Source organism: Anguilla rostrata, chromosome 15 (genome assembly GCF_018555375.3).
Source record: "Anguilla rostrata isolate EN2019 chromosome 15, ASM1855537v3, whole genome shotgun sequence".
NCBI lineage: Eukaryota > Metazoa > Chordata > Actinopteri > Anguilliformes > Anguillidae > Anguilla > Anguilla rostrata.
The window spans coordinates 1,737,328-1,757,360 of NC_057947.1; the positions used below are offsets into that span (position 1 = coordinate 1,737,328).

The window sequence follows — 20,033 nt, forward strand, 5'->3', positions numbered from 1 at the left end:
GTCTTTAACTTGGACTAGTAAATGCACTTTACACCTTTTCTTCACAAGCTCAGTTTGGTGAAGTTCTAGTTATGGCTGTGTTTGCCAAACTGTTTGTGAAGAAAAAACAATCCTTTTAATTGTAAGTTTTAATAGTAAATTAAGAACAAATGTTGTTTGAATCCCAGCCATGTGTTTGAAAGAGGGGGGTTCCCCTTCTCTTCCTGGTCTATGCATAATTAATTACTAATTGTAGGTTTTAATACTAAGAACAAATGTTTAAATCCCATTCCTTCTATTCCTGGTCTATGCACAATTAATTAATTAATAATTAGAAAAGAATTTCGTTTTAAGCCACTTTGCAGGATAAAACTTATTTTCAATGTTATGATTAAATTATGTTAAGTTTGGTTTAAGAGGGATATGTTTGGTTATTAAATAAATGTTTGTGTTTCTGTATTGGGAGACTAAGTCAGGCAGTAAAGGCACCATGTTTAAAGGCCAGTAGTACCACCCTGGTCCCTGCTTTATTCTGCTGACCCAGAATCTCCAGCATAGTGCCTGTAGATAGAGTGAAAATAGGAAGTTAGAGTAATTGTAGGATATAATGGACGCCAGAGTGAAGTCTTCTCGGGGAACTGTTAAATTAGCCTCAAACCCCAGTGCCCGATCTTGAGTTAATTCTGTGGCTTATCTCAGAGAATCCATAATAAGAGATGTTGTTTCCAGAGATAGTTTGGAACTCTGTAGTGAGTGTTGCAAACATGGAAAGATGATTATTTACACGCTTCAAGCTTCAGCACCGCATTTTGTGAGCTTGTGTGGCCTGAGCTGTTGTTGCTCCCATACCTTTCCACTTCACTACACCAGCTCTTACAGTTGACTGGAGCAGCTCTAGCAGGAAAGACATTTGATGAACTGACTTGCCTCAGCCGGAGACTGGAAAAGGTGTCATCCTTGTGAGTGAGCTTGAGCGTGGCTGGGTACAGTATATTAGGAATGTCTGGAGACCCCGATCACAGGTTACTGCCAGCAGAGAAGAGAAGGCTCTGTGCCGCTGTGCTGTGTAATCACTGAAGTCTGGATAAAAACTAATGACTATCTCGTTAAACTTCACTGGTGATTTCCTGGCGGCTTGCAAAATATGCTGTTGATCCATGTACCCCAGCAGATTAATAATCAATGTTCTAGGCCTGTCTGCTGTTTTTGATCAGCCGCCATATAAACGGTGAGCCCTCATTACTTCTATAGTCCTGTCAGCCAGAGAGGGGAACCACTCTTTGAGGGAATTGGTAAGAAAACCAACTGGGTCTGATCCTTTAGAATTCTCCGGTAGGTTAACAATGCAGCTCTGCCATTTTAGCCTCGAGCTGATCCTGTTTGGCCTTGTGCAGCGAGGCAGCGATTTTGGCTAGTTTAACTCTGGCTTTCAAACCGGCAAATTCAGCCTGTAGCTCTTTCATGCCGAGCGAGAGATTTCAGCTCGTATGGACCGGGTTTCGTCCTTGTTCCCGGAGAGCTGTCTCAAAATATTGCCTGTGTTTTTCTAACACAGCCTCTACAATGGCTGTTAGGATAAATACAGGATTCCTTATTATGTCCCTTTCTGGGCGAGTCTTGCCTGAAAGAGTCTTTGTTTTTGAAGAAATTGACATATTTTATATATTGGTCAACAGCACCAATAAACTGTACTGGGAGTGAACAGTTAAGTTAGCCATTTGTAATGAAAACAGTTCAATACAGAGGAGAGAGGGCAAGGAGCAAAATCACTAGGCAGATAAAGAAAAAGAACACACAAAGAACTTGTGATGCATACCCGCAATCCTCAAATGAAATGAATTAGGTACCAAGATAATTAAAGGGATATTTCACAAGTAATTTGTGGAGCTTACCCCATTGTATTTGGATAGTGTGAATACTAGCAACTAGCTGTCCCTGTTAACCGTTAACAGCATCGCCGTTCCTCTTGCTTGTCCAGCTCCCAGTTCACTCCCATTCATTTTCAGGACCTTCTGAAAGTAATCTTTTTAAAACATAAACTAATTACAAGGGATAATAGATCAATAAAAGGGAGTACTAATGTCAAACAATCCCTGTCCCTGTTGTAATAGTTCACCGGTGAGAACTGGATACAGACTGTCTGATTGATATGGTAAAACATTGACCTGCATTGTAAAATGTTTCAGGCCTGTCACACATTGCAGTCTTCATCCATCTCCATTTTCCTGCTATGAACTTTAATGAAATCCATACATTTACCCCACTCTCTTTCTAGGGGTGTGCAGAGACGTCATTATCTGTATCTGTATCTGTTCAATCAACAAAATTATCTGTGTCTGTATTCGGATAGAAGACCGGAAGTGGGCGTGGTTTATACCGGACGTCGCGTTAAATCAGGCAAATGTTGTATTTTCTAACCTAATATTCATTGGTAATGCAATGGCATATAATTAATTATGAAATATATTTCTACGAGAGAGAGATGAAAAGTACAGTATGAGGATGTGGAAATATATTTCATAATTAATTATATGCCATTGCATTACCAATGAATATTAGGTTAGAAATACAACATAGGGGGCAACATAACTCAGGACGACACAGCTCAGGAGGTAAGAGCGGTTGTCTGGCAGTCGGAAGGTTTCCGGTTCGATCCACCGCCCTGCGCGTGTCGAAGTGTCCCTGAGTAAGACACCAAACCCCTAATTGCTCCCAACAAGCTGATTGGTACCTTGCATGGCAGCCTTTGGTGTGTGAGTGTGTGTGTGAGTGGGTGAATGAGAGGCAGCAGTTGTAAAGCGCTTTGGATGAAAGCGCTATATAAATGCAGTCCATTTACCATTTACAACATTTGCCTGATTTAACTCGACTTCCGGTATAAACCACGCCCACTTCCCGTCTTCTATCCGAATACAGATACAGATAATTTTGTTGGTTGAACAGATACAGATACAGATAATGACGTCTCTGCACACCCCTAATGAAATATATTTCCACATCCTCATACTGTACTTTTCATCTCTCTCTCTTTTTTAAAATTATTTTTAACTAAACTAAGTTTTATGAACTAAACCCCAGCACCCCCACCCCCCACCCCCTTTAACTGGGGTAGGCCTACATTGAACAATCAGAAACAGAAAAAAATGTTTTATAAATCGAAAGATTCAGGTTTGCATTGGAAATAGAAACTATTTACAGTAAAGATACATAGAAATATATCCTTCAGTTGAAGGGAATAATCTTAAATTTCAATGCGTTTGCGTTTCTTGATGTGTTAACGTTACTGAAGTTTGCTAGGGAAACGTGAATTACTACTTTACAACAGTAATTAGCTACATAACAGTAATAGCCTACATTAACTTTTTTTGCCTGTTTTATTTTTATTTATTTATTTATTTATTTATTCCCCTACTGAACTAAGTTTGGATAGACTGCAAACCATCTGATGTCCTCATATTTTCCCTTGGTGGCAACTGTTACCATGAATGGATTTCGTGTTCATTATAGCCAAGACCTATGACTGATACATACAGCATGTTACATCTTAAACGGATGAATATTGACTTAAATACAAGGTAAAACGTCGGTTTTTTTCAATATTTCGACTGGGGTTTTTTTTAATGGAGGAAATTAACACATACAGCTAAAAACTGAAGGCTAAGCTTGATTTTGATGTATAGGTTGAAAGAAATGTGGGGCTCCCCCACTCCCTGCCCACTGATCCCTTAGCAGTGTGCAGCACTAAGGGGTCCTGAGACGGCCTCAGCACAGGGGCTCAGCTGATCCCTTAGCCCACAGTGATAAATGACAAAGGGATTTTACAATTGTGCAACCTCATATTTGTACCCCAGTGAAACAGGAAACGGTGAAAGGCAGCAAAGAGTTCTGGGGGACTAAGATCAATTTTTTAAAAATCGAATTTCATTAGATGCCACTTTGTTTGGTTTTATTTAAAATATTTTTTCGGGGTGCCAATAATTTTGACCCCTATGTTTTTGAGAAAATTACTATTTTCGTAAGTTTTTTATAAGAATTATGTTTTATTAAAGTGAGAGTAAGCCATTTCTACAAATTTTTGAGCAGAAAATTAAAATCATTATGTTTAAATGTTTCTTTTATGCAATCATTTATGCTCATTTTAATGAAGAGTGCCAATAATTCTTCTTTACTTGAATATATGAACTCTTCTTTGCAGACTGAACAGCTGTGACCTCACAGTGAAGTCCTGTAATATTGTGGCCTCAGCTCTCCAGTCACCAAACTCACCCCTGACAGATCTGGGCCTCAGCTACAATAACTTGAGAGATTCAGGAGTGGAGCTGCTCTGTGCTGGACTGATGAGTCCAAACTGTCAACTACAGAGACTGGACCTCAGCTACAATAAACTGGGAGATTCAGGAGTGAAGCTGCTCTGTGCTGGACTGATGAGTCCAAACTGTAAACTACAAAGACTGGGGTGAGTAGTGCTGTGTACTGTGTGACATTAACTAAATAGCATGACTGATTATGGCCAATGTAAGGGTTTGAATTTCGTCACAGGGAAGACTAAATTCCTGACTCCATTTATTTTCAAAACCTATAACCTGAATATTTGTGTGAATACAATTTTGCACATCAGATTATTGGTGTGATTATCAGACTGAGGTGTGATCATATGAAATGATGGGTAGCTTGACCCTGTATCCTGGAGAGAGAGACAAGCTACTGCTGCCAGGCATTCATCAAAGTGTTCTCTGACATTAAGATCTTCAGTCCTGGGAGGTAAATATCCTGCTCATCCAGGAATCTAAAACCAACAACTATTCCTGGCATTAATCTAATTAAGATTTACTCCATTTGGGTAGCGAGATATATAAATATATAAATATCACAAGGCATGACCTCTACATTATTATATTATATAACATTTGACTGACCCTAGCAGCTATCTTAGAGGAGCTGCATATCCTGCTAGTGAAACTAACAATATGACCAGTGAGTACCCCAGTAAGAGTGTTACCCCAAAACTTTAAGTTACTGTCGCTACCCCGGTTCTCTGAAACACAGAGATCCACGGATAGGGAATGACATCCAGTCATCCAATTGCAGCAAGTCTGGCTCTGACAGACAGTAGTGCATCCAGTGTTGCAGGAGGCTACTGCCCACCTGGAAGAACATATGGGACACTGCAGTGCTACTGCTCTTCAGTGAACATTCGCTTCTCGTGTGCAGCAAGCAGGGCAGTCTTGGTGGATCTCTCCACCGGGGTTACAACAGTAACCTAAAGTTTTTTTTCATCATCTCGTGTTTGAGATCCGCCTATGGGGAGATATGGACAACTCCCAGATTGCCTTATGCTCACAGCTGAGATACTGTCAGGCCAGCAAGGAGTGCCTCCTCCCCTGAGGGGAGGGTGGTGTCTGGCACATCCCATGTAGGGAAGTACTAAAGACATTCCACCGCCCAAAGCTATAGCCAGGACCCAGGAACAATGTGAAGCACTAAAACCCATAGCAGATGAGGGGAGATGTGTGCGACTCACACAGATCTCACCCCCAGAACTGAGTGGGCTACCAGCCTCCTGGTGACGTTCAGGAGGTAGAACCTAGCAAAAGTATCTGGAGAAACCCAGCCTGCGGCTGAATAAATTTCCTGTAAGGAGACCCCATGGAATAGGGCTCACAATGCAGCCATACCCCTCGTAGCATGAGCCCTCAGGCCCAAGGGGGTGTTATCCTCTTTGAATCATATGCCATAACAATAGCTTCCACAAGCCAATGGGACAGCCCTGCTTAGATACTTTTCCTTTGCAGACAGAGGCCCAGGCCCCGGTCGCTCTTTCTAAAAGCATTAGTCTTTGTCATATACGTGCGGAGAACACAGCTTATGCAGCCTATGCTCCTCGTCAGAGGAAAAGCGGCAAGCTCCAACATCTCACATGTGAAAAGAGGGAAGCTTTTAGGCATAAAGGCTGGATTGAGCTTAAGAAAAAGCCATTTTAGGGGAGATTATTGTGCACATGGAGGTCACTGACTCACTTAGCTGAGGCTAGTGCAAGCAGCAACGTGTCAGGAGAGACAGCAATTTTAAATCTATCTCATGTATAGGCTCAAATGGCCTTAGAGACAGAGCCTCCAGCTCCAGTGATAAATCCCAAGGGGAAATGAGCTTTTTAGCAACAGACAGAGAACAGTGAGCCCCCTTCATGAACCTGTGAATGAAGGGGTGCTGCCCCACTGCATGGTCTTTCAACCCAACATGACAAGCAGTGATAGCTGCCAGGTAGACCTTAATGGTAGGAAAGGATTTCTCTTTATCCATAAGGTTCTGTGAAAAGCACAGCACGTCTGAAACAGAGCTCTGGTAAGGCACTGACTGACGAGTGGCACACCATCTTTCTAACACCTGACGCTTATTGTCATGAAGTGACCTGGTAGAGGGCGCTCTCGTTGAGGATATGCCTCTCACGGGCCAAGCCCATAGAACTACTCGCTCAGGGCAGGGGTGGTATATTTCCCCGTTCACCTGAGACAGGAGGTCAGTGCGTAGCGGGAGTGTGCATGGCTGTACATAAAGGAGAGGGATAATCACTGCAGTAACATTTCCACAATCTGGGGATGGAGACACCATTCCCCGTACAGTGGGTTTCTCTTTGACAGCAGATCAGCGCTCGTGTTCAGAATTCCTGGAACATCAATCAATCAAATTTTAATTGTATGGCGTATTTCACAGCAATTGTCACAATACGCTTCACAGATAACCCTGGCCTAGACCCCCACAGGAGCAAGCCTAAAGCAACATGGGTCACACGTAACCACAGAAAGTGACGGCTGCTCCAGACCAGCAGTCTGTGGGTTAGACCATGGAGCTGGAGGGAGCGCATGCCACCTTGGTGATTTACATAGGCTACCGCAGTCATTATCGCAGCATACGATGACCCCTCAGACAAGGAAGAAAATCTGAATATCTGAGAGCTCTCCATATAGTTAATAGCTAAAAGAAAATTGATTCACCATGTAACCCTCCTGAGACCCCCCACCCCAGAGAGGGATGTGTCTGTCCTTTTTGTGGAGGGGAAGGGGAAAGCCAGCACACCCCTGGAGTGAGACCATGAGACCTATATAGGGCCAGCAGCTACTCAAGCAAAGGGGAAAGTGGTGTGGAAAAAGCACTGGTATGCTGCCGGTGGCCTGACTGTATCTCAGGTCCAGGCCTGAGTACGGAGCGGAGGTGCTGAAACTCAGCCCTGTCCCTCCGGCGCTGTCCAGGTCTGAGTGCGGAGTGGAGGTGCTGAAACTCAGCCCTGCCCCTCTGGCGCTGTCCAGGTCTGAGTGCGGAGTGGAGGTGCTGAAACTCAGCCCCGTCCCTCCGGCACTGTCCAGGTCTGAGTGTGGAGTGGAGTAGCTGAAACTCAGCCCTGTCCCTCCAGTGCTGTCCATGGTGCTGCAGGCTGGCTGGGGAGACACAGATGAAGTGGAGCAGAGTGGTGGCTGATGGCGAGGGCGGGGCTCCAGAGGCCCGAACCACAATACATATATATGAGCATGTGTATTCATTCCTGTTACAGTGAATCTGCCTTTAGCTGTGTGTTAGTTTGCAGTGCTGTGGGAAGTTTGCCACAGAAAACCAAAAGGAAATAAGCAAAGTCACTGTCCACTCTGAAAAATGTGTGTTGCCTTTTACATCTTTACTTCTGGTGGTGGCCAAACATCCTACAGCACTGAAAACTAACTCACTGTCTACTCTGAAAGATGGCAGCTGCACGTCTAGTATGGGATTGGAGGGTTAAGCCCAGAGAAAAGATCATAGAAAAGGTAGATGAGTCCTTTGCCCCAATTCAGAGAACTTACAGTATAAGAAAGGGGGACATTTGGGTCAGAATTACATCTGTAGAACAGTCCAGCAGGATGTTTAATTTTCAGGTCCAAAATACTGCAGTTGGAGAGTGTAGCACAGACATACACAAAAATCCAACATACCTGACACAAAATGACAATCGCAAATCCACGTTTCGGTGCCTGGATTCCAGTTGTTTCTGCGAGTTGCAGTGATCCATTTTCTTCTCTTTTCTTTAGCTTTTCGGCAGTCTGTAAAAATGCAGCTCCGATTTCTTGTTGAATGTCCATGGACCACTGATTCTTTGGTAAGTTGTAAGGATCACTGTCGAGTCCAACTGCCTTTAATTTAAGCAGATAATTGTTTGTTTTACCCCCGGTTTTGCAGTTTCCTCTACTAAAGGCAGCCATATGGCAGCATGTTTTGCCACTCAGTTCGACTGAGGTGGTACATTCCGATGGGAAAGCGACGTCAGTGCATACCCTCTATTACACATAAGCAGTATCAACGAAAAAAATTCACAAAAATGTATATATTGGCCTACTAATAGAGATGAAAAACTTCTTTCTCTCTGTTGCTGTCCCTTGACTTTCTCCATGCAAAACTCGTAGTTAGTGGTTGCAATCCTAGTCAAACAATCACGATGCACATCTGTAAGCCTACCTCTATGTTTTCTTTTGACAATGCTCATTATAGAAAATGTTGCCTCACATGAGTAAGTGCTCCCAAAAAAGCTCATTAACGTCTGCACACAGAGCTTTAAATGTGGATAATCTGAGGCTGGGACCATGCTCCAGAAATGAGAAACACCTGATCTGAGCTCAGTTTTCAGTACATCGTTGACCTGCAGCTCAAGAATCTCACTCTGTATTACAGCAAGGTCTGGACAAAGGTTTTTCAGAGCAGGTGTAAGGCTTGACAATGGCACGTTAAAAGGGTTCTCAATGAAATTGAAAAGCTCTCTATACCCCACAACTGTCATGGTCCTGTTCTCCTGTCTGTGTTTCCCCTGTTGGGCCGCCAGATGGCGGCACTTCTGTTTTGTGTCCTGCTCCCCCGCTGTTAATTGGATGATTGTTTCATTGTCTCGTTATCCCATCATTGTTCCCACCTGTCTTATCCCTTCCTTCTGGTTTGATTGTTTTTTGAGTTCACCTGTGTCTTGTTACCCCTGTCTATTTAAGTTCTCTGTTCCCTTGACTCGGGTGCTGGTTCCTTGTGTTTGTTTCCGATGTTGCAAACTGTATGTACCTGCTTGTATTTTGTGGTTGACTGTGTTTTGTTTGACCTTCCCTTGTGCTCTGCCTTCCCGTGTTCTGCCCTGCTTGTGTTTGTTCCCAAATTCTATTTGTTACAAACCGTTTGTACCTGCCTGTATTTTGTTCCTGACTTGTGTTTCGTTTGACCTTCCCTTGTGCTCTGCCTTCCCGTGTTCTGCCCCGCCTGTGTTTTTGAGTTCCTGTTGTTTTCTGTTTCATTAGATTATTTTTTGAGTTTGTGTTTCACCTGCCTGTATTTTGTTCCTGACTTGTGTTTCGTTTGACCTTCCCTTGTGCTCTGCATTCCCGTGTTCTGCCCTGTCTGTGTTTTTGAGTTCCTGTTTTCTGTTTCATTAGATCATTTTTTGAGTTTGTGTTTTAGCCATTGTGGCCTTGTCTGTTCCCTGTTTGTTCACCTGTCGTTAGTAAAGTCTTTGTTAATTTTCCCTTTTTGAGTTTCGTGTTTTTTTTTTTTTCCTACTCTGCGCCTGGGTCCCAGCACCCGAACCGTGACAACAACATCTTGAAATCTCCTTTCAAATTCATTTCTTATTTCCTCCCATATGCCTACAAATTCATCATAGTCAAAATGTTGCAGTAGATCAGGGTTAGATCAGTTGTGCAGGCTCTTAGATTGGGAAAGTGAAGAAATTCTCTGTTGGGTATGAAGAGAGTGGTGATCTTGTGCTGGAAAGCAGTGACTGCTCTTAGCATGTTACCGGGGTGCTTCCCTTTTCCTTGGAGTTGGAGGTTAAGGGAATTCAGCTGGGATGTGATGTCAGTAAGGAGTGTCAGCTGTAATATCCAGTGAGGGTCCTCAAGCTTTGGCTCAGCCCTCCCCTTGTTTGCAAGAAAATCACAGATGTGAGGAAGTTGAGTACAGAATCGTTCAAGCACCCGGCCACACGATAGCCATCTCACTTTGTTGTGCATCACCAGATCCCAGTTATCTGCCTCGTATTCCTCCAGAAGTGCACGGAATTCCTGGTGATTAAGTGCCCTGGCCTCGATAAAGTTGACGACTCGCACAATGAGCTGCATCACATTCTTTCGCTTTTGGTTTTTAAGTTTTGACACCAGTGCCTCCTGATGAATTATACAGTGAAAGGAGACAAGCTTGGGAATGCTGTCTTCCTTTTCCATCAGTCCGATAAGTCCCTTCTCCTTCCCTCTCATGCTTGGAGCTCCATCGGTGCACACCGACACAAGTTTCGACCAGTCGATTTGTTTCTCTGCAAAAGAAGTTAATCAGTGCTTGAATAACGTCTTCCCCTCTGGTCTGTCCAAGAAGTGCTAGCAGACGTAACAGCTCCTCCCAAAATTCGTCCTTTTGAATAAAGCGAACCCAGACACACAATTGCGCCATGTCGCTAATATTCATGCTCTCATCGAGTGCAATGCTGTAACATGGTGCCGCTGCAAGATCTGCAGTTAGCTGTTCCTGGATATCTTTTCCAGTAAACTCTATCCTCCTCATTAATGTCGAATCTGTAAGCTGCAGTGCATGCATTTGCTTTATTATTGCGTCCTTATTGGTGAAGTCACAGTGCATTATCTCAGCTCATTTCAAAAAGCATTGTTTAACAATTTGAGCATCCGTAAAGCCTTTTTATGCCTAGCTAAAATCCATGCGATCTTGTAAGTGCATTCGGTTGATTTCTCGGCAACAGAGACTGATCTCGCCATCATTTTTTGCTGTTCAGTCAGAGTCTGTGTCAACTGTTTAATTTTATTAGTCCTCAGGTTGCTACCTGGCGGGTACAACATGTTACTTAGCGTGAAAAGCACTAAAGTGGCATTCAAGGTTAGACCGTTTACAATGGGCACTAGTCTTCTGGCACATTAGGCAGAATGGAGTGGATTCGTATTGCACAAAGAAAAACTCATCAGTCCATGTATCCTGAAATGTTTGGTGTTCGTCCTGAATTGACCACACCTTTTCCTTTGCTGGTGCAGCATCGGTATCTTGGGCTTCTCGGCCAAACTGATCTGCATTTCCCCCGTTCTTTTCTCACGTTGCTCTTTCTCCTCGAGTCTGTTTCTAACTCCGTCGCCGTCAGCTAATGAAGAATCACTTTTCTCATTCTGCTTTTTTCTAATAATAAATCTGTCCATTTTGAGTGGGGTGGAGGACGAGACAATATTTTATATAACCTTACGACGTACGGCATTATGGAATATCTCATTTAGGTTTACGTGTAAACTTGCAAAACCATTCGCAAATGCAGTGTTAGGATTATTTTGCCCTTCTCTGTGAAATAAAATGCAGGACGATGAAGAACACGCTGATGACGTCTCCTCAGAGAATTTGATGTTTATTACAATGCGCAAGGGAGAGACAAACTCGGAACATTCGGGCAGTGCGCCAAGCAAGTCTCTGCCGATCACGCTGTATGTTGTCTTGATATGCAGTTCGTAGTCATACACATCAAAAGATTGAGTTAAGTGGCGGGCCGGAGACAAATGGTCTTGTCCCTCCCTGGGAACCCTCACAGCCATTTAGCAAAGGTATGTGACATTTTTGCTGCAGACACTAGAGGTGTTATACTGAGACACACAACAGAGGTGCTAGACACAGCGGCATGCAAACTACAGACACAGTAATGGCAGTAACGGAAACTAGTGTTGTGTCGTTCGCGAATGATTCGTTCAAAAGAACAAATCTTTTGGGTGAACGAAGTGTACTGAATCACTTCGTGAAATGATTCACTCGCGAACGTGAACTGGTAGTTCACTGACTGACTATCATTCGCAATTCAGTGATTTGTTCACTGAACGTACTATGCCCGCCCCGAATCGTTCACGAACAACAGTACACTTGCCCGAATTGTTCGCGAAAGACAGTACACTTGCCCGAATCGTTCACGAACGACACAACAGTACTTTTGCCTGAATCTTTCGCGAACGACAGTACACTTGCCCAAATTGTTCGCGAACGACAGTACACTTTCCCAAATCGTTCGCGAATGACAGTACACTTGCCCGAATCATTCGCGAACGACACAACAGTACTTTTGCCTGAATCGTTCGCGAACGACAGTACACTTGCCCGAATCGTTCGCGAATGACATAACAATAGTTTGTTCCTCTTGCTGTAGCGAATGAGGAGTCTCTGGTGAGGAAAGTGGGTATGGAAATATGGATAATTAAAGGGATAATAATCGAACATCACTGTCAAGTGCGCTGTTTATTTTTAATGAAATAACAAGCTTTTTTTTAAAAAACATGTCTCAAAATAGGCTAGCCAAGGCTACTATTTTATCGACTACATTTTATGAGAAAACGATAGCCTATATCTACTTAGCCAATGTATATCAGCACTTTCTCTTTCAAGCAGCCGTTAGAACAAGTCACGGTAAAGAAATCAGCATCCAGGCTAAAACAACACATTTTGGGAAATTTAGTAAAATGAAATGGCCATATCAAACACATTCTTTCAAACTAAATTGTTTAGAATAAAATCTAAACGAAAACAAAATTTTATTAAAAATAGAGAAAGAAAGTGCTTGGTTATTTGGCTATTAAATATTCTGTGGGAAAATGCTCTGTCTATAGCCTACTTTTTAAACTGGAAAACTATATTCAATTAAAATAAAATAACGTGCTAATATATGAACCGCGGTACGCCTGTTTTCATTTTGGGTAGGCTACTAACTGTCAGCTGTTTTCGCTATGATTTTTCGGTACACTGCTCGACAAGTGCTGCATCCCCCCCTGCTCACCGGCATGCAATCCCCCCCCCCCCCAAAAACGACCAACGGCAAGCATAGTTAGGCTACTGATTCGGTGAACGAATCTTTTGAACAAACCTTTTTAGTGAACTGATTCTACTGATTCAGTACACTAAAAAGAACTGTTTTGCCTATCACTAACGGAAACACAATACACTACATATAATATATAAATGATAGTAAGTAAAACTGGGAACCTATCAAAAGCTACACACACAGGCTATACGTCTACCCATGATCCCTCGCTGTTACGTAACCTACATGCTGCCATCTGCTGGATAATTCATTTCAATGTGCTAAAACAGGACATACACGGAACCTATAGAAGTAAGTTACAGCTATATTCTTATTGTTATCAGTGGATCTATATGAACCGCAAAACAAAGTCTCACGAGCCGTGTAATGAGTAACACTGATCTAAGTGTTCTCTGACATTAAGACCATCAGTCATAGGAGGTAAATGTACCGCTCATCCAGGAATCTTGTGATTCATAGACTTCTGCCCTGAAGGAGCAACTTAACCTGTAAAATCAGCAGATGTAAGTGCCGAAACTCACTATCCCAGGGATCAACCAAATGAAGGCTTATCTGGGTAGTGAGTAGGGGTGGACGATATAGACTTAAAACTATATCATATTTCATGGTATTTTTTGCGGTAATTATATAAATGAAGATATGAAAATAGTACCATTCAACACTATCTTTTTGGCCACAAGTCACATCAGCGTACAGTCTAGAGAGCTGTGTAAACACAAGCATTAATCCAAAAAAGTAAAACTTAATCCTAAAATACTAAACTATACCGATTAAGTAGGCTAAAAAATAGAATACGAATTTTATTCACAAATTAAAATTCCGGTGAAAATGCAAACACCAATACTTGCAGGATTCATAATCTAACCCCAGGAAAATCAAATGGAAATGTTGTAAAAATACTTTTCTTCTGTAAAAGTGCAAATAATGTATAATTAATGCAAACTTAACAAGTCTTAAACTATGCTGCAAAACATCAAAACAGTATATAAACACAATAATGATGCAAATCAAGTACAAGTTTGAAATGCCTATTCTGACTTTAATCATAAACTACATACAACAAATGAAAAGGTAAACACTTATACAACCTCTTTTGTACTGTCATGGCACAAACAGTCGTAAAAATAGTGCAAACAGCAAATCAAAAAGTAACAATCCCAAACATGTCTTTAGGTCAGTTAGGTTACAAAACTACAAAACAAAACAGTACAAAAACAACCTAATAAATTAACAACAAATAACAAATAAAATCCAAGTTAAATGAAAATGTAACCACTGATATACTCTGAAATTGTAAATAAAATAACTTGTGGAATGTGGAAATGAGGTTGTGGCTGGAACATGCCACAAATTAGGTAGTGCAAGTTATCACACATATACTACTAAAGCATGTGATTGAGGAAGAGGTAGCTATCAAAAAGAGAACAGGACATCACAGCTTAAGATTTTTGATTAAGAAGACTAGCATATTAACTGTGGCTGGTTTCAGAGCAGACCTTTGGCATGTTACTATATTTTCCCCAGCATTGAATAGCCTCTCTGAAGCTGTACTTGTGGCAGGGATACACAAGTACTTTTTTGCCAAACCACTGATCTAAGGAAAATTCACCTCGTGTAGCTTCCACCATGCGAGGGGATCGCTCTCACCATCTGCCAGTGGACAAAGCAATTAGCTGTTTAATTCAGCCTCAGTTTTCCTGGTTTCCTGAATAAGCTTCCAAGACTCTTCTTCCAAAACTCCCACAGCTTTGTCAATCCTGGCATCCCTCATGCTTCTCTCTGCAAAAAAACAATGAATGAGAGTTCAGTTAAATATTAATTTCATCATAATCTTAAATACACACAATATATACATATATAATTATTATACACATTATAATTATGTCTGTGCCACGTGTCTGTATGTTTTAATATTTTTTTTGTAATGTATTACTTCAAAAAGTTAGGGTTTATATGACTGTGGGCAACAAAGGAAGTTGTCTCTGAAGAACATTAAAGATTAAGCTCATGCATGCTCAACGTGCATGCATGAATACACTGACGTTAAAAGAGAAAGACATGGAGAGCGTAAGCTTACCAATACCAATGCGTAGACAATGGCCAAAGCATGACAGTCTTGTCCACTTGTTTAGGGTGATTGCTTTCACCATGTTAGCTCCACTGAATCACATTCTGAATCATCTGTAGTGGCTGTGTGGCACAAGCTGGCAGGCTTGCAAGGAAGGAGTTGCAGGAGTCAAGATGGGAGGTCACCATACTCTAGACAAGTAGCTGGGTGGAGTGCATGGTCAGGTATGGTCGAATCCTCCTGATGTTGTATAGGAGGAATCTGCAGGACCGTGTAGTAGGGATGTCTTGTAGGGGATGAACAGAAGCTCAGTCTTGTTGTCTCTCATTGACCTGTATAGTGGAGGGAGGGACAGAGAAGAAGATTTATGTATCATCAGCATAACAGTGATAAGAGAAGCCATATGAATTAATAATTGAACCAAGAGATTTGGTGTGAATGGAAAACAGCAGAGGCTCCAGTACAGATCCCTGTGGGACTCCTGTAGCAAGGGAATGAGGAGCAGAGGCAGACCTCATCCAGATGGCATGGTATGGCCTGGGCCAGTCCCAGAACTGCCCATCTCAGCTAAGGTGGAGAGGAGTAGTTTTGGTTGACCATGTTGATTGCTGCAAACAGTTCTAGGAGAATCAGGACAGAGGAGAGGCGTGAATAGGGCAGTCTATGTTGAGTGCCCAGATCAAAACCGGACTGGTGAGGACCAAGCAGATTAACCAGCAGTTATTACATGAAAGAGGACAAAGTTATTACATTAACTGTTTTTATTATATTATATTATATGTGGATCTGATTTGTTCGCTTTTTACCTTAAATAAGATGTGGCCCTGCATTCAAATCTGAAATTGATCCGTATTTGCCAGGAAAAAATCTAACATTCCCTTTTTTGAGGGTGCTGCCATCTTGGAACAAGCTAGTTTGTGACATCATTGGCATTAGTCTCGGCTGATCAATTTTTACTGCTAGATGGCTGACTTTCAGTGAGCTCAGCGACGAATCAGGAGGAAACAAACAAAACAAAAAATGCATAGAGAGTCCTTTTGTATTGCCCCAGGGTGCTTAAATGAGTATTACTACACAAAACTACACCAAAAAAAAAAAAAAAATTTTCATGAACTGCCTCTGATGAGACTGCAACCACTGAGCTGCTGGCTGCTGGCCAATGGCAGAATCCATCTGTGGGACGGGACGATGGGTCTGCAGTATTGATTTGTTCTTCAGACCACAACCTGGCTGAAGTCAGACGCGGTAGTTGGGCGGGAGGGCAAAATTAGCAATTAACTGATCTACAGTAAGTCAGATATCAGGTGTTTAGATTATGGCCTCAGAGAGAGTAACAGTGAACTGGATGCAATATTGGCTGGAAGAATGCTACCTACCCTCCCCTCCACGAACATTACAGGAAACGTCCTTTACGCCTAGGCAGGCGATCTATGGGTCCCACCTCCTGCAGAGTTTGTCTCGGAAGAGACAAACCAAAAGACAAATCTATTTACAAGGCCAGAGGCCCAGTGTGGCTACAGAATGAACAAAGATCCGGTTCTGTTTGATCTTAAGTTTAAATGAAATCTGCGACATTTTATTGAAAGCGTTGACTGAAAACTTTATGTTTATGTTAGAAGCACAAGTAAACTTCCATGCTTTTTATTGGTATCCAATAGCTTAACTGAATTACCTCCTAATATATTCATGTTTGGTTTGTTAGAAAGGGACTACATTTCTGAATATTTTGGTAATAATATGGTTCTTAGCCATACTTTCAACACCATAAGCTCACTTTCATTAATAAGTACACTGTCAGCTTTTAGATAGGCCAGTCCTTGTCATAAATGAGTCTGCCTCCCTTTCTACATCTGAACGTGGAATTGCCCAATCAGGGCAAACATGCTCAAGCCATGCTTCGTTAGGTGTTTATGATGGCCTCAAGAAAAAGTTGTTTTGTGTTGCAATTGGTCTTTCTATTTTGGTGGTGGTTTCTTGGTTGTGCGTTTTAGCTCATTTCCTTTGTTCCCGTGGCACTGGAAGAGGGGAATACTTTGATAAGGTCTGGCTCTTCAGTCTTTCTTTTCTGGTAATCTAAATTTAGCATCTTGTTTGATGTCTTCTTTACATTCATTTGGCAGACGCTTTTATCCAAAGCGATGTACAAAAAAAGTGCATTTCATGATCGTAGACAACTGCTGAACACGGGTTCAGTAAGGTACAATTACTTATTTTGTACAGCTATTTCTAGCCGAGAACAATGAACACTATTGTGGTCTAACATCTGCAAAGCCAACTAGGCAGAAGAATAAGCTACAGTATTAGGACAAATACAAATTACCAAGAAGTGCAGGGATGGGGCAACATGTAACAAGTGACAGGAAAAAGGGTTTTTTTATTTATTTATTTATTTTATTATACAGCGTGGTGGTGGTTAGTCTAGGTATAGTCTGAAGAGATGAGTCTTCAGGCCACGGCGGAAGATGGATAGTGAGGGGGAGGTTCGGAGAGGGACGGGGAGTTCGTTCCACCACTGGGGAGCTAGGGTGGAGAAGCTTTGTGATCCCTTTGGGCGGGTGGGAGGGGTTACAAGGCGCCCTGCTGCCGCAGAGCGGAGTGGTCGAGCAGGCACATAGAATTGAGTCATGTCCTGCAAGTAGATGGGGGCTGTCCTGTTGGCGGCAGTGTAGGCAATCTTCTGTTTTGTTTTGTAACTTAGAAGTAGTCCTGATACAGAGTTTGTTTTGGTTTGTCGGTTGATTCCACCAGGTTACTGTCGACTGACCTATCAATGATTAAATTTGTAATTGTCATTTTCATTAATACTTGTTAAATCACGTTAAATATATTTTATATGTAGGTTAAGTGAGGGGTTTTAGCACGCAATACCACTTGTGTTCAGTATTCAGAGTGCTGAACATTTTATCAAGGGCATTGACTGAAGCACTGGATTCAGAAAATAAACATATTTTTACTTAATTGTTGCTTGCCCGACAGTGCCTCCTGGAGTTGTAAATACTCCCCCACTCCCTGCCCACTGATCCCTTAGCAGTGTGCAGCACCAGGGGGTCCTGAGACGGCCTCAGCACAGGGGCTCAACTGATCCCTTAACCCATAGTGATGGATGACAAAGAGATTTTACATTTGTGCAACCTCATATTTGTACCCCAGTGAAACAGGAAATGGTGAAAGGCAGCAATACAGTTCCGGGGGACTGAGATCAATTTTTTTTTTTGTAAAATTTCTTTAGATGCCACTTTGTTTGGTTTTATTTCAAATATTCTTTAGGGGTGACCCCTATGTTTCTGAGAAAAATAAAAGTTTTTTATAAGAATTGTTTTATTAAAGTGAAAGTAAGCAGGTTCTACAGATGTTTGAGCATAAAATTAAAATCATTAGGTTTATTGTTTCTTTTATACAATCATTTATGCTGATTTTAATGAAGAGTGCCAATAATTCTTCTTTACTTGAATATGTTAACTCTTCTTTGCAGACTGAACAGCTGTGGCCTCACAGTGAAGTCCTGTGATATTGTGGCCTCAGCTCTCCAGTCATCAAACTCACCCCTGAAAGATCTGGACCTCAGCTACAATAACCTGGGAGATTCAGGAGTGGAGCTGCTATGTGCTGGACTGATGAGTCCAAACTGTAAACTGCAGAGACTGGGGTGAGTACTGCTGTGTACTGTGTGACATTAACTAAATAGAATTACTGATTATGGCAATGTAAGCGTTTGAATTTTGTCACAGGGAAGACTAATTTCCTGACTCCATTCATTTTCAGAGCCTGTAACCTGAATGTTTGTGTGAATGTGAGTTTGCATATAAGATTATTGACTGGGGTGTGCTCATATGAAATGATGGGCAGCTTGAACCTGTATCCTGGAGAGAGAGACTAGCTGCTGCTGCCAGGCATTCATCAAAGTGTTCTCTGACATTAAGACCTTCAATCCTGGCAGGTAAATGTCCTGCTCATCCAGGAATCTAAAAACAACAAGATTTACCCCATTTGGGTAGCGAGACTATTTAAATATCACAAGGCATGACCTTGTATTATTCTATTAAATAACATTTGACTGACCCTAGCAGCTATCCTACATGTGCTGCATATCTTCCTAGTGAAACTAACAATATGCCCAGTGAGTACCCCAAAACTTTAAGTTACTGTCACTACCCCGGTTCTCTAAAACACAGTCGAGAGATCCACATATAGGGAATGATATCCAGTCATCCGATTTCACCAAGTCTGGCTCTGACAGCCAGTAGTGCATTCAATGTTATAGAAGACTACTGCCCTCCTGGAAGAACACATAGGACCCTGCAGTGTTACTACTCCTCAGTGAACGTATTCACTTCACATGAGTGGCAGGCAGGGCAGTCTTGGTGGATCTCTCCACCGGGGTTACGACAGTAACCTAAAGTGCTCTTTCATCATGTTGTGTTTGAGATCCACCAACCGGGAGATACGGACAACTCCCAGATTGCCTTATGCTCACAGCTGAGATGCTGTCAGGCCAGAAAGGGATACCTCCTCCCCTGAGAAGAGGGTGGTGTCTGGCACATCCCGTGTAGGGAAGTACTAAACACATTCCACTGTCCAAAGCTATAGCCAGGGTATAGGAACAATGTGAAGTAATAAAACCCATAGCAGATGAGGGGAGATGTGTGTGACTCACACAGAGCTCACCCCCAGAACTGAGTGGGCTACCGGCCTCCTGGTGACGTCCAGGCGGTAGATCCTAGCAAAAGTATCTGGAGAAACCCAATCTGCGGCTGAATAAATTTCCTGCAATGAGACCCCATGGAATAGGGCCCAGGATGCAGCCATGCCCCTCATAGAATGAGCCCTCAGGCCCAAGGGGGGCATTATCCTCTTTGAATCATATGCCATATCAAAAGCGTCCACAAGCCAATGGGACAGCCGCTGCTTTGAGATACTTTTCCTTTGCAGGCAGGGGCCCAGGCTCTGGTCGCTCTTTCTAAAAGCCTTAGTCTTTGTCATATAGTGTGGAGAACACACAAAGGACACAGCATATGCAGCTTATGCTCCTCTTCAGAGGAGAAAGGTAGTGGGTGAAAAGCAGCAAGCTCCAACATCTCAGATGTGAAAGCAGGGAAGCTTTTAGGCATAAAGGCTGTGGGCTAGACCATGGAGCTGGAGGGAGCG

At 42.4% G+C, this 20,033-nt stretch overlaps 1 protein-coding gene and 1 long non-coding RNA gene across 14 annotated transcripts in view; one reads left to right on the forward strand and one right to left on the reverse strand.

The window, feature by feature from the left end:
- Window positions 1–12,717, reverse strand: part of LOC135240548 (uncharacterized) — a 225,593-nt gene extending 212,876 nt beyond the window's left edge. The window contains exon 1 of the long non-coding RNA XR_010325717.1: window positions 12,320–12,717. This is a non-coding gene — a long non-coding RNA (uncharacterized LOC135240548). The remainder of the gene's footprint in view (window positions 1–12,319) is intronic.
- LOC135240533 (NACHT, LRR and PYD domains-containing protein 3-like) overlaps window positions 1–20,033 on the forward strand; it is a 241,755-nt gene that overhangs the window by 204,666 nt on the left and 17,056 nt on the right. For 5 of the 13 annotated variants that reach the window (XM_064310105.1, XM_064310103.1, XM_064310106.1 and 2 more), the window contains 2 exons: window positions 4,175–4,435; window positions 18,361–18,534. The exons of 5 other annotated variants lie outside the window; for them this stretch is intronic. In XM_064310105.1, coding sequence (XP_064166175.1) covers window positions 4,175–4,435; window positions 18,361–18,534 — 435 coding nt within the window. The remainder of the gene's footprint in view (window positions 1–4,174; window positions 4,436–18,360; window positions 18,535–20,033) is intronic. 3 more of the 13 variants (XM_064310108.1, XM_064310111.1, XM_064310109.1) reach the window with 2 other exon arrangements.